Source organism: Zootoca vivipara, chromosome 16, assembly GCF_963506605.1.
Source record: "Zootoca vivipara chromosome 16, rZooViv1.1, whole genome shotgun sequence".
In the NCBI taxonomy this organism is placed as follows: Eukaryota; Metazoa; Chordata; class Lepidosauria; order Squamata; family Lacertidae; genus Zootoca; species Zootoca vivipara.
In genome coordinates, this window is record NC_083291.1 from 3968570 (window position 1) to 3995483 (window position 26914).

The 26914-nt window shown below is 44.5% G+C and overlaps 1 protein-coding gene across 4 annotated transcripts in view; it reads right to left on the bottom strand.

Moving 5' to 3' along the window:
• The window catches only part of CCDC171 (coiled-coil domain containing 171), a 223774-nt gene that overhangs the window by 59628 nt on the left and 137232 nt on the right, over positions 1–26914 (bottom strand). For all 4 annotated transcript variants that reach the window (XM_035140705.2, XM_060269247.1, XM_060269246.1 and 1 more), the window contains one exon: positions 8083–8214. In XM_035140705.2, coding sequence (XP_034996596.2) covers positions 8083–8214 — 132 coding nt within the window. The remainder of the gene's footprint in view (positions 1–8082; positions 8215–26914) is intronic.

Here is a 26914-nt window from a genome sequence, read left to right on the forward strand (position 1 = left end):
CCACTCCCTTAATAGTTTTGCAATGTTGGGGTAAGTTTTACATTCATGGCTAGTTGCCAAACCCCAGCAATCCAGCCCTTAATGGCAAAGTATTAAGATATATAAAGGCATACACAAATGTGGGCACCGTTTGGATGGCAAGGATTTCTCAAAGTGGATGAAAAATAATGCAGGAGGATATGCTTCTCTGAAATCTCAAGTTCCCATCGGATAAAGAAATTGGCCCTCTGATCCCATTTTCCAACGGATGCAAAGAGAAGCATTAGTTGAGGGAAAGCTGAATATTCTGAAGGAAAAACCAAGATTTCTTTTCAATCATAATAAAGGAATCAAACTGAATGAAGTAAAGCTGATAGGTGTAAAAAGAAAAAAAAAAGAGAAAAAGTTAAAAAGAAGGGATCCCAGGAGGACGTGTGGAGAATGTGGATGCCGAGAAGAAATTTAGCAGGAAGAGAGTACAAAAGAATTTGTAAAAAGGGTGCTTTGCCAGGAAGAATATACTTTCTTTGCAGTTCATTTTCCTACAATGATCTCTCTACAAAAACCACATAGAGCTGCATTAATACATTAATACAAATACAATTATTTTAGGGATTTTTCATTTTGCAGAGATACTTCCCTGTTTTTAAACATAATTTAACCTACGGTCCAACTTTTAAACCAGTCGAAACGCAATATAGAATCTAGGTAAATTTCTTAGTAGAATTATAAGTTGTGTCAGAATTTCCGCCCCAATCCTGTATGTGTGTGTGTGTGTGTGTGTGTGTGTGTGTGTGTATATATATATATATATATATATATATATATATATATATATATATATAAATAAAATCTGTGAATTCTGGAAACTAGAGGTGACCTATCAGCCCTTCGGGGCGTTGGCTGTCACTGCCCATGCCAAGTGAATATTGAGTATTTTAGCCAGCAAATAAAGAAGGATTCAAATTTGTTGTATATTACATAAATATACAGGGGTGGGGTGAGGTGAGGTTTGAAATATTTCATTCTGCATAAGTGGTCTTACCAAACGTGGATGCGGGGAAGATAAAGGTGACATACCTTTCCGCAAAGACCTTCTTCTCTTGGCAACCTCCAAATTGTAAGGCCAAAATATATTTTCTAAACTGGAAAACCTTTTTTTTTTTACACCACACTTTGTCGTATCAGATCTCACAGTGGCATACAGGAGAAAATTAAAAAAAAAACTGAAATGAAATTCATTTTTCTCCTTGTACACTTACAGAAAGAGGAAGTACGAGGATGGGTGCAAGTACTTGAATGTCCAACTTTCTTTTCCACCTAAGCAGGTGAGATTTGCAAGTCATGGGGAGGTGTGTGTAAAAGAGAGGGGTAGAAAAGGGGGGGGGAGCGAGGAGGTTTTCCTCTTCGATCTGATGAATTGCTCTTTTAAAAACGGTTTCCTTGCAATGGTGTGAAGCAAGCAAACAAGTGATATATATTAAGCTTAAGGCAAATCACCATATGCAAATTTGTCTCTTTTTTGGTGTTACCTCTCTTTTTTTAAAGTACAGTGGTGCCTCGCTTAACGAATGCCCTGTAAGACGAATTTTTCGCTAGGCGAATGGATTTTGCGATCGGAGGTTGCCTCGCAAGACGACGAGGTTTTCTATGGCTGCTGCTTCGTGAAAACGGGTGCATTTTACACGTCCACAAAGAGCTGCGGTTTGAATGGGGTTGAATAATGAGGAGTTCTGCCACCTGGAAAAGCGTGGCTTTGCCTTCATAAGTACTTTTCTAAGACGCAATATTTGCCACAACGTTCCGAACAGACAAGAAACAACATAATTATCTTTGTATTTGTAGATAGATATTTTCCCTTGGGCCGTGAATGCCTTTCGCTGTACTAGTACTATTGAAAGAAGGAACGGGGGGGGGGGGTTAAGCGTAGTAGGAACCTAAGATTTCAAGCTGCATTTTATCTTTGCCCAATTGATTAGGAGAGCAGGCAATTTTGCTTCTGTGCCCAATACAATATGATAAACCATGACTGCATCATAACTGGATACATAATTTACATAAAATAAATGGAAGACATAAGCCCTTTATAAATTTATAATGATAATACTCTATCACTCAGAAGCGACGTCAACACTCTACTCTTGCTGCTATAAAACGAATAATACCCCTCCTTACATTTGTATAGCAGTTTTCGGACAAAAGAATGCCGTACCGGTACAACAACTGTAAAATTGCAGGTAGCGTGTCTGTTACCTGCCTGCCCCGGCATGTGCTACTACAACTCCTGATGTAAGGAGGACCAACTGTGAGGATGGTCCATGATTTCCACTTCTACTCACCTTCTTTTTTCCCTGTCTCCCTCACACCACAATTCCTTCCATTTTACATCCTGAAAACCAACATCTTTTTGGCAGATGTTTGCGAAGTAGGACACAGTCAGTAGAACATGTGCACATCTTAAAACCCAATTCTGAAGTAATGGGATAGGGCAGGCATCCCCAAACTTCGGCCCTCCAGATGTTTTGGACTACAATTCCCATCTTCCCCGACCACTGGTCCTGTTAGCTAGGGATCATGGGAGTTGTAGGCCAAAGCATCTGGAGGGCCGCAGTTTGGGGATGCCTGGGATAGGGCTACAGTACCTTGGTTCCCAAATGCCTTGGTACTCAAACAACCTGGAGCCCAAAACCTGCAAAGCCGGAAGGAAGCGTTCCGGTTTGTGAACATTTTTTTGGAAGCCGAACGTGCTCCGTTTTGAGTGTTACGCTTCTGTTTTGAGCGTTGAGGTCCGTCTGTTTTTGCTATTTATTTTGCGTTTTTGTTTTTGCGGCTCTTTTTTGTTTTGTTTTTGTGACTGTGTGGAACCCAGTTCAGCTACTTGATGGACTGATTGTGTCACTGCAGTACAGTGGAACCTCGGTTTATGAACAGCTCGTTTTACGAATCTTCGGTTTATGAACGCCACGGACCCATCTGGAACTGATTAATTCACTTTCCATTACTTTCAATGGGAAAGTTCGCTTCAGTTTATGAACGCTTCAGTTTATGAACAGACTTCCAGAACCAATTACACCCATGCTTCGGGTTAAGTACGCTTCAGGTTGAGTACTCCGCGGACCTGTCTGGAACAGATTAATCCACTTTCCATTACTTTCAATGGAAAAGTTCGCTTCAGTTTATGAACGCTTCAGTTTATGAACAGACTTCCAGAACCAATTGTGTTCATAAACCGAGGTACCACTGTACATTGTTTATTGCTTTCATTTTATGGCTCAATGGTCTCATTAGATTCATGTTAAATTGCTGTTTTAAAGGTTGTTTTTTAAAGTCTGGAATGGATTCATCCATTTTGCATTACTTTCTATGGGAAAGCGCGTGTTGGTTTAGGAACGGACTTCCGGAACAGATTAAATCTGAGAACCAAGGTACCACTGTATTATTGTTTATCAGTTTCGTTTACATTTTGTTTTTATGTATGCTGTGCCATCCTGGAGGCTGGACGACACAGAATGAAACATTAAATGATGGAATGTCTTCCTTTTCCCCCATTCCATAGCACCCACTTCATTATTTTGCTGGGCGCAGACTCTCTTCAATGGCCTGCATGGGCCACACATCTTACTTATGTGGCAGAAAGAAGAAGAAAAAAGGAATGAAGTCACAGGGGTGGGGACTATGTCATATCAGCCTTTAAAAACTAAGACCGATTCCCTATCTTCACAGTCCTGCCCTGAGTTCTGCTTCTTGGTCACAATACAGTATGCTAAAATAATGAAAGACTGGGACAGAATTGTTGGAAACAGGTATGGGTAAATGAAGCACTCAAGGGGGAAAATGTATATATGATTAAAAGATGATTGTTTTAAAACCTATATTTGGAGGGGTGTGTGCTATTTTTAACTACCCGTATACAGTCATACCTCGGGTTACAGACGCTTCAGGTAGCGTTTTTTCGGGTTGCACAAAAGCGCGAACCCGGAAGTACCTGAATGGGTTACTTCCGGGTTTTGGCAATCGCACTTTGCGCATGCGCAGAAGCACCGAATTGCATGCTGCACATGCGCAGACGTGACGCTGCAGGTTGCGAATGCTGCGGGTTGCGAACGTGCCTCCTGCACGGATCACGTTCACAACCCGATCATCCACTGCATACTCGAGTATAAGACAACCCGAATATAAGCCGAGGCACCTAATTTTACCACAAAAAACTGGGAAGCCTTATTGACTCGAGTATGAGCCAGTTTACCACACCACAAACCGACGGAAGAGGAAGGAGCAGCCCTTTCGGGCTGCTTTCAGGCTGCTCGTTCCTCCTCCGCCGCCTTTGCCGCTGTCGGAAATGTGCTCGGGTGGGACCCTCACTCGAGTACAAGCCGAGGGGGGCTTTTTCAGCATTAAAAATGTGCTGGAAAAGTCGGCTTATGCACGAGTATATACAGTATGTTTAGCTGTTTTTAGGGTATGTTTGTAAACTGAGTTATCTTGTAAAAGGTGATTCATAAATTAAACAACAACGGAAAACAACAACAACAACAACAACAACAACAACAACAACAACAACAACAACAACTACTGCAGGTAAATTTGGCATTTCTGTGCTGATTTGAAAGTGGGGAACAATACATTTAAAAGTGAGTCAGTTGTCCATCTGGAGGGTATTAGATCATGCAAGATTTCATCCTTCGGGTATTAGGACACCCTTGCCACAGAGTTAATACGAAAACTTTAAAATAAAACAAGATTGGGGAACAGGTAAAGTGTGTGCATGTGAGTGTTAGAGGAGAGTAATAGGAATAAAGAACAATTAAATAAGAATCACCTTTATCTGGTTTAACTAGGCAATGAATCAATTGAAAATCCTTTATTTTCAATTGATTGCAGTATTTCCATTTCCTGCTCCTAAATCTTTAGAAGGGACCCAAGCAAAAATAACAGAAAACCACCTGAACAGAGGTCCTCTGCAGGTTTTAGACATGAAGAGAAAACATGACTAACACAGGGTAACATCCAATGTCAGCCAAAATAGACCCATTGAAATAAGTGGAGTTAAGTGACTTAAGTCCATTGATTTCAATGGATCTGCTCTATGACGTAGTTGGAAAGAATCCATTATTTATTAACCTTGACTTTTTCCATTCCAAAAAGGTTTTTTTGTCGATAACTATAAACTATGTAATACTAAGGGGAAAATACATACCATGTAGATTTCAAGACATAAAATACATGTATAGAGCATTTCAATGATGGCCTCTTTCATTTTTATACCATTTTGATGTCAGTCGTGAGCACACTGGAAAGTAAGACCCATTGAAATTGGCTGTACATACTTTCCAAGAGCTGTGCTTGGGGTTAAGGTTACTTGTTCCCATTCTTAAAACTCTGGGGCATAGCCACCTGGAAAAACTCCACAAGGGACAAAGCCAAAGGATTTTATCTCGAAAGAGAAAATTTATACATGTCACTCAGCATACAATGTGGACATTCCTTTCGCCCCAGGGCAGTTAAAACTATCAGATTGGCCGATAGTTTACCTAACCAGCCTGGTAGAGAAAAGGAAGCATGAATTTGGGTGCTTGCAGGAATCAGAATCACAAGGGCCAAACTAGATGTGATGCTGGGAGACCTGTAGTTTTAGTTGTCAAAGGAAGAAAGCGACAAACAACCCCAGGAACTTTCTAGCACTTCTGTGCCGGGGTGTGTGTGTGCGTGTGTGTGTCATAACCCTTTCAACCCCATGCTGTTTTCCACATCCAAATCTCTTCTGCTGTGTTCTTTTTCCTTTTTCTTTTTTTAAATGTACAACCAGGGCGGGGGGCCAGACTTGAAGAGAGGGCTGGTACGGGGCTCACAATTCAGTCCACTCCAAACACACCTTCCTCCCAACGGGAGAGGTGGATGTGATAGCTGTTACACGCAGGCAGGTGTGCTGGGTTCTGCCCCACATTGGGGGTGCCCATCGTACGCATAATGTCACATGGCGCAACGGGCCCGTCAGACCCTCCCATGGCTGTGACAAGCCTCATCACTCCATGTGATGCCACGCAGCCCCCCAAAAAATTTTTATGGGTGCCTCGGCACCCGCAGCCCAACATAAAATTGCGCTTGTGGTCATATGCTCTTTCTGCCACTGCTTTGGCCAGCATGACTCACCTGAGCACATGGCCATGCTTCAGCAGGGATAGATAGATGGCTGTGCTTTAAAGTGAGAGCTCAGCTCAGCTCCTACAGACGGTGGCTAACCTGCCATCTTAAGTTATCCAAAATGCATTTGCTCGGGCCTATAGATTTCATAGAGGGGCCCAGGTGGCGCTGTGGTTAAACCACAGAGCCTAGGGCTTGCTGATCAGAAGGTCGGCGGTTCGAATCCCTGTGACGGGGTGAGCTCCCGTTGCTTGGTCCCAGCTCCTGCCAACCTAGCAGTTTGAAAGCACGTCAAAGTGCAAGTAGATAAATAGGAACCGCTACAGCGGGAAGGAAAACGGTGTTTCCGTGTGCTGCTCTGGTTCGCCAGAAGTGGCTTTGTCATGCTGGCCACATGACCTGGAAGCTATACACCAGCTCCCTCGGCCAATAACGTGAGATGAGCGCGCAACCCCAGAGTCGGTCACGACTGGACCTAATGGTCAGGGGTCCCTTTACCTTTACCTTTATAGATTTCATATGGAAGGGCCACCATGGGTGGATGGGAGCCAGGTTTGGCCCTGTTCCTCATCAGTGCCTAGCAAGGCTGACCACAAGTGCTGGGCTTGTATATGACACCAATCACAGATACCCTGATATCACACATAAAGGTAAAGGGACCCCTGACCATTAGGTCCAGTCGTGACCGACTCTGGGGTTGCGGCGCTCATCTCGCTTTACTGGCCGAGGGAGCCTGCGTACAGCTTCCAGGTCGTGTGGCCAGCATGACTAAGCCGCTTCTGGCAAACCAGAGCAGCGCATGGAAATGCCATTTACCTTCCTGCTGGAGCGGTATCTATTCATCTACCTGCACTCTGACATGCTTTCAAACTGCTAGGTTAGCAGGAGCTGGGACCGAGCAACGGGAACTCATCCCATTGCGGGGTTTCGAACCGCCAACCTTCTGATCGGGAAGCCCTAGGCTCAGTGGTTTAACCCACAGCGCCACCCGCATCCCATATCACACATATCTGGGGCCTAAATCCGTGCCTGTCACCAGGTCCAGGACTCAATCTTTGCATTTCTATATCCAGTTATGGGGCTCCTTACTCAAGGCACTCCATAGCGTCTCCATAGCAATGCCCTAACCATCCCTAGTACAATATTTCCGCATTCTGATCACCCTACCGCAACCTCATTTGTCACTACAGGGGTGCATGCCAGAGGCCAAGGTCCAGAAGTTTAATAAAGTTCTTTCGGCGACTTTGTTAAGAATGGGTCCCTTCACAAAAACACTTAAGAATTCTTGGATCATTTATATGAAGCAAGAAGATAAGTTGGGCCTTGCACTCCGTTCTAGAAGGGCTGTTTTCTGATTCCGATGCCTTGACAGCTGCATTCATTGTCTATTTCATTTGTCAGAGTACTGTCTTCAGCCGGTGCCAGAAGGTGTCAGAAAATGGCTAAAAAGATCAATAACGGTAGAATCTTTCTCAACCATTTGAACTGCCCCAGCTGCGGTGAAACTAAGGGACTCCAACACACCCTGCTCTGTGATTCTTTTCTCCTGGGTGACCCACTGCCGATGTCACCTTTAAATATTAATCTAGGGCACATTTCTTTTCTTCGAAAGTGATATTGAGAGAAATGCTCTTCTGAACCCAACTTTTTTAAAAAAGTGCAAGGCATTTTCTCTCCCTCCTGCCTGACCACAATGATTTCTAGGTGTGGCGTGCACCATTTGTGTTTGCTAAATCCTTTCTACAGATCCTTGATACTCAATTTGGAATACGAAAGTGTTAAATTCTAATATAAAAATTTCAGTCAAGCACAAGTTGGAAAACTTAATTTTGTTAATTACCGGCCACTACGTTTTTTGCTTTTATTTATAGCATTATTATTATTATTATTATTATTATTATTATTATTATTAAGTTTTGGAAACCCTTTGCTTCGCAAAGAAAGGTTATTTAAGAATCTAACCTGGAATGCTACAACCTCTGGCCCGCCCTTTAGCCCTTCCATCGCAAAGGTCTCCAGGTGAAGCTTAGGTAGCTGCAGGGTGAAGTCATTCCTGGTTGCCGCAGTCCGTGACAGCGAGATCTGATCTCTGACCTAAAAGGGAAAAAACAGTATCAATGGTAATTCCCCTTCAGACACATTAACTGGGATGAAGTGGGTCCCCCTGAGTCCACTGAGTGGACTTGCATTGATCGCTGGACCTGAAATCCATGAATAAATTTAGGACTAATTGATTTTTCGTTGCAAATAAATCTCTAATTCAGAGTGCTGGGAGAGAATGTTAAGAAGAAGAAAAGCATTCCCTTCTCCAGACTGAAATGAGACGGGAAGGGTAGTCACTAAAGGCTTCTCATCCAACCAGTACACAAAACTCTACAAACACACAATTTGAGACCAAAGGAATCGCAACGCGAAATTGTACGCAAAAATAAGCACCCTATGGATATATCCATAATTGCCTGCTTGGTTAACAGAGAATCGCCACCTACCCCAGAAAGCTGCCCAAGTATACTTTACAAAGAGTATTTTTTTAAATGTCACTTGGTTAAGCATCTTATTAAAACAGTAGATATCCCCTAACTAGCAGTAGCCTCCAGTACAAGTAGCTAGAATCAGTGTTCTTTCCCAAAGTCCAAGTAGTTTGGATTTAGTATTCCAAAAGGCAGAGTTTAAAGAAACAACAACAAACCGCTCAGCGCAGTAAATGAGATATTTCCATACATATGTAGATAAATAGAACCTCATGCAGTTGGTATTGTACTGCCACCTTCTGTCAAGGTGGGAAATCCCTTCGTTCCTTATGTGTTCAGTAAAAGGAAAAAGTACAAGATGGGGGGGGGGCAGAAATCACTAGTTCCCATGCTTGTGTTTATATTAACATCCAAACAAACAATTCAATCCTCAACACGATTATTATTATTACTGTCTATATGCTGAATCCTGGTTCACATTCAACGGCAGCTAAGCGAAAATGGAAGCAAAAGCTTCCAAATTCCTCCAGCGTGGGTTTCTCCTTCCAAATTTGATTAGCCAGAGTCACGATTAATTAGGGTTGCTATATGTCCAGATTTTCCTGAACATGTCCAGGATTTAACTGGCAAAAATAGCGCCCTTTTTTTGGGGGGGGGGAAACATGTCAACCCTAGATTAATCCAAACTCTGTAGCACACTCGCTTCAAAACTCAGGGTTCAAAGTTGGCTTGCTTCAAAAACAAACAAGGTCAAGGTTAGTCACAATTGTCAGGTTTGGACGAAACAATAAACTGCAGCCATTCAAATAGATAAATAAATAGATGATAGATAGATAGATAGATAGATAGATAGATAGATAGATAGATAGATAGATAGATAGATAGATAAATATTATTTGCAGCCTGATAGGAGGAGGAAAGAGGACTCAGAGGAACGCGTGTGCCCAGGGCTCACCTAGGCTGATTCCTAGCACGTATTGTGACATCAGAACATAGACAGTGGTCATTGAACAAACGATGATTTTTCTTTGCAGTTGTATTGCTCCATAATAGACAAAAGTGGTCACTCTGAAACTGCACAACCAACTGGCAATCTTTTAGGATGATGGGAACCTACTATAGTAACTTGTTCAATATCTGGTGTCCCTTGTCTGTAAAGCGAGGTAAGAAATACCGAAACTTTTCTGTCTGTCTCACTTGTTTGCCGTCTGTGATGTTTTATTTTCCTTGTTCTTTTCAACTGTCTTGGTAATCCAGAAAAACTATAGCTATTATCTATCCACCTACCTCAAAAAAAAAGACTGCACAATGGGGAGCAACTCTGAGCAAACGGGCATATGATATTTTCATTAATTAAAAGCAAAAGGTCTTTACATATGACATAGAGCTTCAAAGCTATTCCTTCTTTTATTCTACAAGGGGTCAACTGCAACACTTGTAAACGAATAATATTCGGCCTTGTTCTGCAAAATAATAATAATAATAATAATAATAATAATAATAATATCCAGTATCTCAACTGGATTGCATCATCCTGTACTCCAATACTAATGTGCTAACATATAAATATATATAAAACATAAAAAAAATTATTCCCAGGAGCAGCAAATGATGCCAAGTACTTAATCTTAAAATCGGAAAAGGGGGAAAAAACCAGGTAGCACCACATGTGACAAATAAATACTAATTATGGATCTAATTAACATACGTGATACTAATGAACTAGGATACCTTATATAAAAATAATACCATTATGAAAGCCGATTTTGAGATCCAATTTGGACACTTCAAATCCTATGTGATATTTCCTTCCACACGTAATCCTCTTTTTAAGAATGGCCAAATGCATGCATGCATAAATAAATAAATATACGTGCATGCTGTCCGTACGATGAACAAATGTTGAGTGAGATTTTACAGATTTATAGGATACACACACACATACATTCTGTGCTGTGGTCTATGGGAATAGGGAGCTTTACGGTTCCCAGGCTGACCTAAAGAATTCCTGTCAATACCTGTGGCTGCCAAACTTATGCACTATAATGCAATTTTTATAACAGCATAGGTCCTTCGTGCACCCTCCTTTTCTGCACACACTGTTCTGGGTCCAGGATGGAGAGCCCAATGGAACAAATACGGTCTCGGGGGGTCTTCTGTCAGCATGTATAATTTTGTTCAGATGTTAACCTTAATACGAACACATTGTTTTCACCATACCTCTAATAATACATAGTTCACTGGATTTGTTCTAGTTCATATATGCTAACATTCCAGTTTCTCATTGTAGCCAATATGCACACAGATAAAAGAAAACATTAATGTGGATTAAGGTACTAAGAATTTATCAACATCAAACCCACCAGTGGTTTTTTTTTTGCCTTCTCCCCTTCTGAACCATAGTCAATAGATCTAAATATTTTACTGCACCCTGGCCAATTCATTGTTTGATGTTTAAAAACGCACCCAGAATCAAAGAAAATTTATTAAATTTGAGCCCCCAAATGAGATACTATTAGCTTTGAAAGTCAAGTTTAACTGCGATATTGATGATTCTCTTTTTTCTGTGACAAAATTCACCAGGGAAATCCCCGATGTCAAAGTACCAAAGCAGATTGCTAATACCGAGGCGAGAGGGAAGGGGAGAGAGAGAGCACAGGGAGGGGTGGGGGAAGAAGGAAAGAAAGCGAGAGGAAAACAATATATATATACGCTATGTAGGGATAGCTCCGCCAGCAGTCAGTCCTTTAACCCCATCCCTGGTCTGGTTCTGTCCTTTGCCACCAGGGTATATAACATAAGCCGGACAATAAAGCAAGAAAACAAACAAAACCATGCATATCTTTAAAATGCAACAACTGCAATAGTAGCTCATCATCAGAAGGGAATGAGATCATTCTTTAGATATAAACCTCTGGACACCATAAGCCCCAAGCACACACTCCAATGTTTTTAATTACTTTTGATGGAAATGGCTGCATTCTCTCCCCCCCCTCCAATTCACAGTATACATATAAAACCCAAGAATAATGCTCTGCTTAGCTCGTGTGTGTGTGTGTGTGTGTGTGTGTGTGTGTGTGTCATAGTTGTAAGTGGCACGTATTAAAAACTCACAAAACCTATATGAAGTGAGGGGAACAGAAATGCTTTGCTTGCATAACGTTTCGGGATCAAGAATGGCCCTATCACATGATAAAAGCCTGCCATTTTATCAGGACAAGTTACTTGTTCTTTGCTGTTGTAACGATCCGTTTCTCCAAATTTATCCTGTGCACCATGAAAAGAAATAAAAGCAGCATTTATTTATTTAATTAAAAAGTATGGCCCTATCCATTTAACTCTCACCCGGTTCCAATCTGGACTAATTTGGGTTCAGAGGCCAGCACAGCAGAGAGAAGGGAGCTTTCGGAGTTGCAGTAATGCCCCTGAATCAGTCCTATTACCGTCACCTAAAGCAGTTTTACCGTCACCTAAAGCAGTTTTAGGGACCCAGGTGGCGCTGTGCTTAAACCACTGAGCCTAGGGCTTGCTGATCAGAAGGTCAGCGGTTCGAATCCCTGTGACGGGGTGAGCTCCCGTTGCTTGGTCCCAGCTCCTGCCAACCTAGCAGTTCGAAAGCACGTCAAAATGCAAGTAGATAAATAGGAACCGCTACAGCGGGAATGTAAACGGCATTTCCAATAATGCGAGATGAGTGCCGCAACCCTTTACCTTTAAAGCAGTTTTACCTACGGTAAAATTTGCCCTGGGCTGTGGATAAACTGCCAACGTTTCCCCACAGGGCTGAGATGCCACTATAGCACAAAACTGGGTGCAAGCAAATCTTTTAGGCTGTGGACAGACGATAGCTAGTTTAAGAACTACAAAGGACATCCATTCCGAAAATCCTATGGGCTCAAATGCTCTGCAGGATATGGGTGCCGTGGGCAATGATGGCCTACGTCATGCAGCCTTCAGGTCACTGAAAAGCTGTTTGTCTGATGGAGACTAAAATAAAGAAGGATGCTGAATGCACGAACGGCATGGCTCAAGCCGATTCTGTGCTGATCCTCTACCCAAATGATTTTAAGGGACATGCAAAACCTAAATATGAATCTGGCACCTCCGCTTGAGTACAGTGCAGGGATCAGAAGTATGCAAAATGCACTCAGTGCCGAGAGTCAAGCCTACCTTTTAAGTCTGGCCCTGTGGGTTAAACCACAGAGCCTAGGGCTTGCCGATCAGAAGGTCTGCGGTTCGAATCCCCGTGACGGGGTGAGCTCCCGTTGCTCGGTCCCTGCTCCTGCCCATCTATCAGTTCAAAAGCACGTCAAAGTGCAAGTAGATAAATATGTACCACTCCGGCGGGAAGGTAAACGGCGTTTCCGTGCAATGCTCTGGTTTGCCAGAAGCAGCTTGGTCATGCTGGCCACATGACCTGGAAGCTGTACACCTGCTCCCTCAGCCAGTAAAGAGAGATGAGTGCCGCAACCCCAGAGTCGTCTGCGACTGGACCTAACGGTCAGGGTTCCCCTTTACCTTTACCTTCAAGCTAATTGCATACAAATGGAGGCTGCTGAGGTGATTAATGCACCCAAAACCTACGTGCTTGCTTAAAATACACTGTTTTGCGACGAATGCTTCCCATGTCTCAAGACTGGGCATTGGAGTTACAACAGATGCTAAGCTCTGCCCAGGTACTGCACCTTGTGGCTCGACTGTAGCTAAGTGGTGGAGCATGCAGAAGGTTCCAGGTTTTTATCCCCAACATCTCCCGATAGGGCTTGGAAGAGGCCCCCGTCTGAAACTCTGGAGAGCTGCTTCCAGGCCGTGTGGACAGCACTAAGCTAGATAGGCAAATGGTCTGCAAGTAGCCGGCAAATGGTCTGCTTCCTATGTTCCTGTGTAGCATTTGACTGGGCTAGACCAGAATGCGCATGGTGACATCTCGGCAAGTTAATTGCAGCTATTTAAGCTACTGGGCTGAATATCGGGGTCCATAAATGTGAGAGAAGTAATGCAGATGGGGCCGGCCCACCCATGAAACAAGGGGAGGCAACAGCCTTGGGCAGAAGGATCCTCAGGGGCAGCAGATTCAGCCTCCAAGGAGTAAAGACGAAAATGAAGCCCCACTGAATGTTTACTTGCACCTACATTCTGGAAGCGAAAGGGTGTTCGTTCTCTGAGGGAACGAGACAAAGCTCTCAAGGGTGACGTGGGATAGGAATTTAAAAGATGTTAAAATGAGAGTTTGCAATGAAAAATATCTATTTGATATTGCGTAGCGGGGGCAATCGCCACACAATTTATACAAACACAAAAAGGGGGGAGATTTTGTCCGAGAGTCTGCTGTAGCTGTGATGAGCCCCTTTAGGTGCCAGACCACCTTTTTAACCAGGCCTTTAGCTGATTCGATTGATATCCTATGCCAGGGGTCAGCAAACTTTTTCAGCAGGGGGCTGGTCCACTGTCCCTCAGACCTTGTGGGGGGCCGGACTATATTTTGAAGGTGGGGAAAGAACGAATTCCTATGCCCCATAAATAACCCAGAGATGCATTTTAAATAAAATGACACATTCTACCCATGTAAAAACACGCTGAGACCTCTGGGTGTAGGCCAGTTATGCTTTAATATAATTACTGGAGATCTTTTTATTTTCACATTTATATTTATATATTGGCGGAAAGAAGTGTTCTCCAAGCTGAATTCCCAGGACGGTTTTAAAGCTTCCACGTATATATATATATATATATATATATATATATATATATATATATATATACAGCTTCAGATTTTGGCAGGGGAAAAGAGGAAACTCTTGAAAATCCCCACGTGAATCCCAGACTAACCCAGGGGAGTGTGTCAAGTTGGCCTGGGATACAGATATTAGTGGAATAGCATGAGAAGCTACCATGGGGGAACAGTAACCATACAGTGCCTGTAACCGTAGGTGCCAACCCCCTGGGGGCCCAAGTACCCACAAAACTCCCCATGAAGGGGCCGGGCACCCACAAATTTTGGCGCCAAGGCCATGCACGCTGCATGGCACTCACGGCCCCGGGCACCCACTGTCAAGTGGCCATGTGGGCACTCTTGCCTGTAACATAAGAAGTGGGTCTGTGTTTTTAAAAACTCAGCTCACTGAGACGAAGGTTGAAAGCTCTTAATTTCAGTTGTATGGAAAAGGGCCATTGTCCTAGCTTGCTCTGTCAGCCAAACCGCCACCTATTTGTTGTTCTTAGCAACGAACGGCTTGGATGAAAATGATCTGAAAGGAGATTAAAGTCTATTGACAATAAATACCGAATAATATGAATCAAACATTCTAGTTGGTAGACTGGGAGTTGCCAACGAGGTGGCCTGCGGGCAGATGTTCTCCTGGCACTCACAAAACTTCAGACTCCCCTCCCTCCCTCCCCCCCCCGGCTAAAATAACCACTGTCCCTTTTGCCATGAGGCAGCGAGGGGGGCGACTTTTTCCTCCTCTGAAAAATACACAGAGCTGAAGGAAGATGTTGGAAGACTGGCGCTCTTTCTCACTTCCGGTTTCAGCTCTATGTGTTTTCCCAAGACGCAGATTGATTCTACTGGATACAACTTTTATTTGGATCCCTTGGGAAAACAAAAAAAGACCGCATAGGTGCATGCTTTCCCTCTGTTTCTCTGCCTGGGGGCTGATCTGTGGGGCTGAGAAGAGAAATAGCCAGAGCGGGTGACACCCGCGGCACTTTGCCAAACATCCCAATCTCCCCATGGGCCTAAACTCCCTGGTAGACTATTGACAGCAACTGGGCATTTGCTTTTAAGAAATATTAATTTATTTTGGACAGCTAAATGTAGCTTTCTGATATAAACAAGATGCATATTTGGGAGATGAAGCAGACATCTACCCATATGCGCTTACTTGTGGAGGAAATAAATATCCTTTGTTAGCTGCATGGCAGGGAGGGGGAATTGAGTACTATTTGGCAGTAACTTATTTCCTCCTTCAAAGAAGAACTAATAGTGGAGCAATTAGTTGGGGCTGTCTAAACCAACATTGTGCTGATTGAGCATTCATTAGTTATACCAAATTCACCACCAGGCAGTTTACAACAGTTTAAAAATCTGGTTTAGTGTGACAGTTTCCGAAAGTGGAGTGTTGGGGGAGGTTGCGGCGCTCATCTCGCTCTACAGGCCGAGGAGCCGGCATTTGTCTGCAGTTTTCCCAGGTCATGTGGCTAGCATGACTAAGCCACTTCTGGCGAACCAGAGCAGCGCATGGAAACCCTGTTTACCTTCCCGCCCGAGCGGTACCTATTTATCTACTTGCACTTTGACGTGCTTTCGAACTGCTAGGTTGGCAGGAGCAGGGACTGAGCAACAGGAGCTCACCCCATCGTGGGGATTTGAACCGCCAACCTTTTGATTGGCAAGCCGAAGCAGCACAGTGGTTTAACCCACAGCGCCACCCGCGTCCCTGAGGCTTAGTAGAGTAGCTTAATAAAAAAACGATGGGCTTGAACCCAAGAAATCTGGGCTAACATCCCCACTCAGCCATGATGCTCACTTACTATCTTTCAGCCTAAATGACTTTCACAGGGTTAAGGTGAGGATAAAAAGGATGAGGTGTGGAAAAGAGGTATACAGTGGTACCCCGAGTTGCAAACCCTTCAGGTTACAAACTCCGCTAACCTGGAAGAGTTACCTCGAGTTGAGAACTTTGCCCCAGGATGAGAACGGAAATCGTGTTCTGGCGGCGCAGCAGCATCAAGAGGCCCCATTAGTGAAAGCACGCCTCTAGTTAAGAACAGTTTCAGGTTAAGAACGGACCTCTGGAATGAATTATTAAGTTCGTAACTAGAGGTACCACTGTATATACAGCAAGGAGCGCCAACTCTATGGAACTAAGGCCTCTACAGCTTCCCCAATATCCACTGGGATGGAGCCCAGGCCCCCCACCCCAATCTTGAAGGGGCAGAGGAGGTGAGGCGGGATGCCACCCCGACACAGCACAGCCTGGCAGGCCTCTCCCGATGCGACAGTCATCATGTGTGTGATGGCACACAGCCCCCCACAATGTTGGGCCCCTGTGTCTACTGCCTCCCGGAGCTGCTTGTTGGTAAGCGGGACAAAAACGAAAAAGAACAGCAGCACCATCAAGTCCAAGGGCTTTGCTTCAGCCTCCCAATAACCCTTTGAAGGGTATCGCCATCATCCCACCCGTTTTCACAAATCAAGAGCCGAGGCAGAAACAGCGACTCCAAAGCCATCAATGGAATATCCGCGTCTTTAACTTGAAGGGCGATGAGAGAGAGCGAAATCAACACGAACCTACGTTTTCGATCACAAATCGAAAAATCTCTGTTTTGGAACTAAAGTTAATCTGGATATTGATGTCATGCCCCAGGCGCATGGGGCCTGATTCATGCACTGAACCAACTACAAGAGCATGATAGCAAGAACACATTCAATACTCCCCTGCAGCTACATGTTTCAGGGTAAGATACACTATCTTCCAGGAAGCTCGTTTGCAAGCAATGACCTTCTCCTTGAGGAACCCCTGATAAGCATCTGAGGAACCCTGGAGTTCAGAGGAATGCAGTTTTAAAACAGCTACACTAAAGGGGGGGAGGAGAGAGAGAGTTGAGAGCTAACCGTTCTTTGCAAACTCTGTAACTGAGAAGCAATGCTTGAGGAACATTGCAAAAGTCGTGCTTCACGTCCTTCAGAAAAACAATAAGCAGCAGTTGTTGCCATTTCTTATGTGCTTCATGTGTGTCTTCAAAGTGGTTCTAAACAGACAACTCTCATAGTAGGGTCTTTTTAATCGCTCGTGCATAGCTGCCAAGTCTCCCGTTTTCCCCGGGAAATCCCTGTTTTCCCAGCTGTTCCTAGCTGAAAAAACGATTTTTTTTTGTTTTCCCCCGGTTTATTCTGGCGCGGCGGCCATTTTGGAACTGGGTGGAGCATGCTGAGAAGCGACTTTTGATGCTGCTCTGCCCAGTTCCAAAATGGCTGCAGTGCGACTTCTGGCACGGTGGCCATTTTGGAACTGGGCAAAGCAGCATCAAAAGACACTTCTGAGCATGCTCCGCCCAGTTCCAAAATGGCGGCAGCGCTACTTCCGGTCTGCTATTTCCGGCCCGGTCCCTTATTTCTCTGACAGCAACTTGGCAGGTATGCGCTCGTGTCTAGGGTACATTATTAACTTAATCACTTAAGGGTTGACAAAGTATGGAAATCTTCTTCTCAGGACATAATGGATTATGCGCTTTCATTTCCTTTTAGCCCCTCCAGCTTCTGACACTCGTTAAAGATTTCCTGAATCTACCCCCTGAAGGCAGTTCTTCAAAGTACTGGGACCAGCACTGCTTCTGGTTCTTGGAGGGCCAGTTTAAGAAATGGTGCTGAAGGATCACTGCCCGGTTCCCAAGCACCTACGCTATGGGGTCCTCTCCGGGTTCTATTTTGCCCCTCCATGCTTACTGCTGAGTGAAGTCATTCAGAGGTTTGGGGCAAGGTGTCCCCAATATGCAGGTGACACTCAGCTCTATTTCTGCTTTTCATCCCGTTCAAATAAGGCGCTGATGTGTCAGGGTCTGGCAGAATGCTGATGAATGTCCTCAGGGGGAAAAGGGCCTGGAGTCTAACTCGGGAGGGGCAGACAGTGGTCTGTGGGGACCTATCCCAGCCAGGAGGCAAGAATCAGAGGCAGGTGAGGTTTCAGAGCTGAATGATAGAGCACAGGTTGGATCAGGAGGATCCAAGAGGAGGAGAGACAGGCCAGGCACCACTGTCCCCCCAGAACCAGGTGGGGATTGAAAAGGGAGGAGCAGAGGAAGTTTGGATGGCGGCTAACCGATTGAGGTTGAATCCTGACAAGACAGAAGTACTGTTTTGGGGGGCAGGGGACATGTGGGTGTGGAGGACTCCCTGGTCCTGAATGGGGTGACTATGCCCCTGAAGGAGCAGGTGTGCAAGCTGGGAGAGATTTTGGACTCACAGCTGTCCATGGAGGTGCAGGTCAATTCTGCGTCCAGGGAAGGTGTCTACCAGCTCCATCTGGTACGCAGGCTGAGACCCTACCTGCCTGCAGACTGTCTCGTCAGAGTGGTGCATGCTCTAGTTATCTCCCGCTTGGACTACTGCAATATGCTACATGTGGAGCTACCTTTGAAGGTGACTCAGAAACTGCAATTAATCCAGAATGCGGCAGCAAGACTGGTGACTGGGAGTTGCCGCCGAGACCATATAACACCGGTCCTGAAAGATCTGCATTGGCTCCCAGTACGTTTCCAAGCACAATTCAAAGTATTGGTGCTGACCTTGAAAGCCCTAAATGACCTCGGCCCAGTATACCCGAAGGAACGTCTCCACCCCCATCGTTCAGCCCGGACACTGAGGTCCAGCGCCGAGGGCCTTCTGGTGGTTCCCTCACTGCGAGAACATTGGATTTAGTATTCCAAAAGGCAGAGTTTAAATACTACTACTACTACAACAACTACTACTACTACTATTTATTGATGCAGTCTCCAGGTGCAGCAACACAGCCCGTCGGAGGAAGCTACATAAACTGGTGGAGGGTGAGTGGCCCCCTGTTGCTGAAACTGCTCCAACACAGTGTGGACCCTGCTGAATTAAATGAGCCCCCCTCCTTTTATTTTGACAAAGTAATCATAAATAAATAAGAATAAAAATGTGCACCCCACCCCAAGACCATTCCAATGGAACTATCCAACCTCCCAAAATTTCAACACCCCTTGCGATGGTCTGACCCCTTTCCGCTTTAACAGTACAAATTCTACAAACACCTTCCATATCTCCTCAAAATATTTTCTCCTGCATATTCCCCATCTTACCTTAATGGCAACATGTTAATTTATCATTAATAGCTGTATCCCACACCTCTTTATACCATTCTTCCATTTTATATTCTGCTTGCCCCTTCCACTCCCTAGCTATTGTAACTCTTGCAGCTGTCAATAAATTTGTGAGCAGGTCCTTCATAGCCTGCGGACCTTCCACCCCATTGTAAATCGATAACAATGCTACCTCTGCACTTTCGGTCAGCTTTAACCCAGGGATTTCTGTTATCTCCTTAAACACCCTTTGCCAGAAAAACTGTACATGTTTACACTCCCACCACATGTGAACATAATTCCCAGTTTCCTGGCATCTAAATGAGATTTTTTTAGGTCACATCCGCAGCATACATTTAAAGCACATTTATACCACTTTAACAGTCATGTCTCTCCCCCCCCCCAAGATTCCTGGGAACTGTCGTTTGCCCCTCACATCTCTACAATTCCCAGTAACCTTAAACTACACTTCACAGGATTCTAAAATATTATGTCGTGAATTCTCTTTTTCTTAGGAATTGAACCAACTAACGACTAGAGTGTTGGACACAAATTTTATGCAAAGCCCCAAACCATTTGGCGTTAGGTAGGAATTCTTCCCATAGATTAAAAAATGGCTATTAGTCCTTGTGGCTAGGACCTTCCCTGCTACTTCAACCGTATGTTTTAAGATTAATTCACCTGCTTATTTTGCTGAACTGCTCCTTACATCAAGGGAGTGCTTTTGTCATGAGCAACCTTTTTCATGTTTGCTCGCAGACGGTGGCAAATTAATCCTTAAGCGATTTGATGTAAGGTACAGACTTAATTCGGTACCAGGAGGTTATTGCCACAAGGGACGGGATGATCTGCGTCATCTTAGATCACTTCCCTGCTTGCATTCTACAGCATAGTCTCAAACACACTTCTGCAGGACAATCTTATGCAAGCAAGCCCCCTGGTTTTCAATGGACTACTCATCCAAACCCAATATATTCTTAAACAAGAAATAAAAACCAACAGATTTTTAAAAAGGATACATGTCTCGGCTGAAATAAAAAAAGGAAAATTGTCTTCTATTTTAACAAAAGAAAGTTCAGCATAGCTCAGTCAGTAGAGCGTGAGACTCTTAATCTCATGGCTGTGGGTCCGAGCCCCAGATTGGGCAAAATATTCCTACATTGCAGGGGATTGGACTATATAACCCTCGTGGCCCCTTCCAGCTCTCAGATTCTATAATTTCATGAAACACATTTCGGGGGGGGGGAGGGAAGTCTAGCATTAAAAAAAAAGAAATAGAAACATCAAACCCAAGCTCAGTTGGACGAAAGATTAATTTGATCCAGGCCCTTTTAAGCAAACACTAAGTACAATGCCAAAGGTATTCTGTATTTGTGGGATGTGCACAAGAATATGTCCCTTATGAACAGATTTCGTTGACCTTGGGCTGGAAGTGAACCCATGTCTGGATAAAATAACGGCTAACGCATGAACTAATTTCCATGCAAGGATGTTTCCTTACTTAAGGCAAGTCACACACACACACACACACACACACATTTCAGACTTTCCCAAAAAAATGAAGACAGACGGGCTCTGGCATTAGTTACTTAGATATGTCTAAGCTGAAAACAGTTTAACACATGGATATGACATTCCGCAATGTCTTATCTTTAGTTTGTCAAGGTTTTCAAATCCCTCTTGAACTGGAGTACCATTTTTAGCTTGGCTAGGTCAGGATGACAGTGAGCAATATGAATGATGGCACACTAGACAGCTATATGGACAGAGATGTCATCAGCAAGCCAGCTGTGCCAACACCTGTATGTCCTGCACAACTGATCTTTAGGAACACGGATCAAGGAAGCCAGGTTATTAGGAGAGCCAAACAAAACATAACAAAAAGGCTGGTTGAGGCATTTGCAAAATAAATGCATGAACGTGAAGAGGAATTATTCAAAGGCAATGCTAATGTACAGTGTATATACAGAATATAAAATTAAAAAAATTCCTTCAGTAGCACCTTAAAGACCTAAACTAAGTTTTTATTTTGGTATGAGCTTTCGTGTGCATGCACACTTCTGTTTCAGTGAATCTGACAAAGTATGCATGCACACGAAAGCTCATACCAAAATAAAAACTTAGTTGGTCTTTAAGGTGCTACTGAAGGAATTTTTTTATTTTTGCTTCGACTCAGACCAACACGGCTACCTACCTGTATACAGTATATAGTCTTTTTTTCAAAATTCACAGCCCATGTTTCTTCCAGAAGGAGGAAAGAGAACTTATTGAAATATAAGCATGCCATGATCCTAATTGAGATCAAAGCGGTCCAAATCGTGTTTCACGGAGCCCTCTTTTTTGAAGCAACAGCAACAAATGGGTGCTTCTGAAATGCTTAAAAATATTTCGTTTCCTTGTAGGATTTGTTTGTGTGTGTGTGTGTGTGTGCCTACTGGTCCGTTTCACCTGTGGCAGGTACAAGGTTGATCGACAAAGGCCAAGAATAGGTACAATACACGCAACAGTCGCCTCAGAGTCCTGTCACTATCCTGTCAAGTACACCTGAGCCTTGCATTCCATATTTGTGATTCGCAACTTTCCAAAATATGGAACACACAGAAAGGAGAGCTATTTCATAACATCGTTAGATTCCTACACTAAGCAAGCAGAAATTAAATTAAGTATCTGTAGGGCCCATTCAAAGAACTAGGAGGGTCCTCTGGCCTTTTTACTGAAAAATCTAAATGTAGCAGAAAAATCTATTACTCAAACATCGTTTTAATCTAAATCTCCAGATAATTCAAGTCCTTGGGATTGCTTCAAGGTTCAGCACAAATCCAAGTACATTGCTGGCACAATATGAATATTAAAAAAGCAGTTGCACTAGTGGGAGTCCTGGCATCTCCTCTGTAAACATAGCGTATACAAGTAACCCTTCTGAGGATGTGGCCAAATTTGGAGCCATGTTCTCAGAGAATATGGATGAACAATGCTAGACTATAAACAGGGGCCGGCCGCCGCTGCCACGACTGGATTGCGAGCTTCCGGACATCTCTGGCTGACGTCTGAAGGAGACTCAATTCCTGGGCTGATCCAGCAAAGCCAGTTATTCGGCCCTTCCAATGATGAGCTATTAAAACTATGATTCTCAAGATGGGAAACAGCTCTCCCAAAGGTGATACTAGCATTTGCTGAGGAAGGCACAACTTTGTTCAAGGCTCTACTCACAAGATCCTGCTTGTGAGAGTATACACATTGGCAGAAGCCACGTGCAGGGATTCCATGGTTAGAATTGTGGGAGGGTGCAGATCCGGACACCAACTGCTTATCCTGCACTCTCTCTCTGCCCTATCCCAGTAGCCCAGCCCACCACTGCTCATGTGTGGGGCAGGGAAGGCCCAAAACATCATGCCTTCTCTACATGTAGGGTCCTTGCGTGGTTTGGAACCTTGTGAGATAAGGGTTCTAAGACCCAAAGGAAGCTTATGCGCGGAGAGGAAAAAAAGCCGTTTCCACAACTTCTTTGCAAGACAGTGGGGCAGGTAACAGGGATACGATTGGGAGGGCATGACTTGCAGGTGTGGCTTTGAACACCTGGATAGGAGGAGCAAAAGTCAGGAGATGAGGCCAAGGGGAATGTGCTCGCTCCCCTAACTGTTCCAATGACAGCTGACGCTGCTTGCAGACAAATGGAACTGATGCCTGTGCTTTTGGGCCAGTTCCGCCTGGGCTCAGGTTATGTGGCAGGTCCTTGTAGCATTCATTGAAAAGAAACTCAAACCCACAGTTACTACTTTGAATAAGAGGAAGATAATACCTCTCTCTAGAAAAGTGTGTCAAAACTAATGCAGGAATGTGGACTCAGGTTTCTATTTGTCGCTGGCATCCATCTGTCTCGGGAGTTAGGGGAGGGGTAGTGGGGGGGACGACTAGGGCTTGCTGATCAGAAGGTCAGCGGTTCGAATCCCCGCGACGGGGTGAGCTCCCGTTGCTCAGTCCCAGCTCCTGCCAGCCTTGCAGTTCGAAAGCACGTCAAAGTGCAAGTAGATAAATAGGTACCGCTCCGGTGGGAAGGTAAATGGCATTTCCGTGCGCTGCTCTGGTTTCACCAGAAGCGGCTTAGTCATGCTGGCCACATGACCTGGAAGCATTTCTTCGGACAAACACCAGCTCCCTTGGCCTGTAAAGCAAGATGAGCACCAGAACCCCAGAGTCGTTCATGACTGGACTTAATGGCCATGGGTCCTTTACCTTTTTTAGTTTGGGGGACGGGACATGATGTGATCCTTCTGGGTAGTTTGTCCACCTTGGTCCCCCCCCCCCTGCACTGTGCTCTCATCTGTGACTCCTAGAAGCTGTCGTCATGCGACAGCATACTTCAACTGGCTGGCTAGACCAGGCGATGGGAGCTGATGGGTCTCAAACACTCAGTGAGCTAGGGACTTCTCCTGCATATGAAGACAGGCTCCGACAGACTGACTGGATGAGACCAACAGCGGATCCAACAGTCAAGAAGGCAGTTTCTGCGTGTGCAGTAGAGGAAGTGGAGGGGCAGGTGGGGCTTGTCAACCCCTGGGAAGGGAGCCCATCAAGGAGAAGGAAAACTAAACCTTTGCTGCCTTCCGGCTACAGTCATTCGCAAGAAAGGCTTCAGGAGTAAACCTCGACGAACCATGTGTCTATTACCATCCCAGTAAATACATTGGGAGACTGGCTCCTAACATATACAGTCATACCTTGGTTTAAGTACGCTTCGGTTTGAGTACTTTCAGTTTAAGTACTCCGCGGACCCGTCTGGAACGGATTAATCCACTTTCCATTACTTTCAATGGGAAAGTTCACTTCAGGTTAAGTACGCTTCAGGTAAAGTACGGACTTGCGGAACCAGTTACACTCATACTTCGGGCTAAGTACGCTTCAGGTTGAGTACTCCGTGGACCAGTCTGAAATGGATTAATCCACTCTCCATTACTTTCAATGGGAAAGTTTGCTTCAGGTTAAGTATGGACTTCCAGAACCAATTACACTCATACTTCGGGCTAAGTACGCTTCAGGTTGAGTACTCCGCAGACTGTCTGGAACGGATTAATGCACTTTCCATTACTTTCAATGGGAAAGTTCGCTTCAGGTTAAGTACGCTTCAGGTTAAGTACAGACTTCTGGAACCAATCGTGTACTTAAACCGAGGTACCACTGTACATTAACAGGAAAGAAACAGACCTATGCACAGTCATCCTCAAATTGTATTTAGCACATATATACTTCAGGGACGTGAATTTAGATGACATGGTCCTCTTTAAATGATGCAGTAGGTACTTAAAATTATGTGGACACTGAGAACTGAAATGAAACAGTTTGCTACAGACCATAAAACCACTAAGATACGGTACTAAATCATATCTGTACTGATCAACTCTGAACTAGTTCACCAGATAGCTATCTGGTCTCTCTCCATCCTCTATCAAGTTTGTTATGTACTGAACAGCAGTTTAACTGTAATCTTCCCATCTGTTGCAGACTTACTTGGAAGTAGTCCCGCTGATCCGAGTGGGACATAGTTCTAAGTAAAAATGTATGAGATTGAGTTGCATGACTATATATAACAACCATGAAGAATGCGTATCTGAAGGCCGCAGTTCCAGCTTTCTTGAACTGTAAAGGGAAAGCGAAGAGGCAGAAGCTGCCATGGGATTGTCTGGAACACACTTTATCTAGGAAGGTAAGGTTTTCCAAGTTGACTGTTGATCAGGTTGCATCAAAAGAAAACGTCTTGGGACAGGAGAGAACAAAAACAAAAGGAGCCTTGGAAGGTAAGTGGATCTTGGGAACACCTGGGTGGTAAAATATTTCGAATTTACTTAAATACAACGAGGAAAGCCTGTGCTCATTTTAGGAAACCAGTAGCAAGGACAGTGGTACATGTAAAATGGGGTAAGCAGGAATAGTTTGGTGCAACCAAAGTGGGAAAACCACAAAGACTTGGGAATTCCTGACAGCGCAGAGATTTGGCTGGCTGCACCTCAAAATTAATTTAAACTCTTTGGGATTCTACAAGTTCTCAAGCCCGGTGACGGCAGCTGACGGGAGGGTAGGCCTGGTTTGAGGAAAATGGCTTCGCAGGCCAAACTGGACTCCGCTGTGGGCCAAGATTGGTGCACACGCTGACATAGCTGCCAAGTTCCGGCCTGAGAAATAAGGGACTGGACCGGAAGTAGCAGACCGGAAGTAGCGCTGCCGCCATTTTGGAACTGGGCGGAGCATGCTCGGAAGCTACTTTTGATGCTGCTCTGCCCTGTTCCAAAATGGCCGCCGCACCAGAAGTCGCGCTGCAGCCATTTTGGAACTGGGCAAAGCAGCATCAAAAGTTGCTTCTGAGCATGCTCCGCCCTGCTCCAAAATGGCCGCCACGCCGGAATAAACTGGGACAGCTGGAAAAACGGGGGTTTCCCGGGGAATACGGGAGACTTGGCAGCTATGCATGATGAGGGTCCCTACTCCTGTGATAAGTACTGCTCCAGACCCTCCAAGTGTCCCTATTTTCCAGAGATAGTCCTGGATTTCCGAAGCCATCCCAGTTTCTGATTTGATCCCAGAATGTCTTGCTTTTCCTTAGGACGTCCCCATCGTTCTGCCCGGACACTGAGGTCCAGTGCCGAGGGCCTTCTGGCGGTTCCCTCACTGCGAGAAGCCAAGTTACAGGGAGCCAGGCAGAGGGCCTTCTTGGTAGTGGCACCCACACTGTGGAACGCCCTCCCACCAGATGCCAAAGAGAAAAACAACTACGAGACTTTTAGGAGACATCTGAAGGCAGCCCTGTTTAGGGAAGCTTTTAATGTTTAATGTTTTGTTGGAAGCTGCCCAGAGTGGCTGGGAAAACCCAGCGAGATGGGCGGGGTATAAAAATTATAAATTATTATTATTAATTTCATCAGAGAAATGTTGGCGGGTATGGTAGAATGTCCCTATTTTCTTCGGAGGGTATGGAGTCATGCGACCTCTGAGCCAAGGAGATATGTAACTATACCACCTTTAGAAGACATCTGAAGGCAGCTCTGTCTAGGGAAGTGTTTAATTATGTTTTTATGTATGTTGGAAGCCACCGAGAGTAGCTGGAACAACCCAGTCAGATGGGCGGGGTATAAATAATAAAATTATGATGATGATTAGGAAGTAGGACGTCCCTATTTTCATCAGAGAAACGTTGGAGGGTATGGAGTTATGCAAGCTCTGAGTCAAGGAGATAAGTAACTATTCGATATTTCACTTTCCTGTGTATATTACAGATGAGGCAATCAAAACATGATTAAAAAGGAAACTAATTAGCACTGGTGAGTTTTCCTAAGTCTCATTCTGTTACTGCAACTGCAGGCCTTTTTCCACAATGGAAGGTCTTAGAGCAAACTCTTATCTTTCTAAATTTTTGTGGCTATGCTCTCCTGCTGTTAGTTATATATATATAAAAGAAGAAGAAGCAGTGAGAAGCATAGTACGCATTAATATTTTAGAGTAGCAGTTACCTT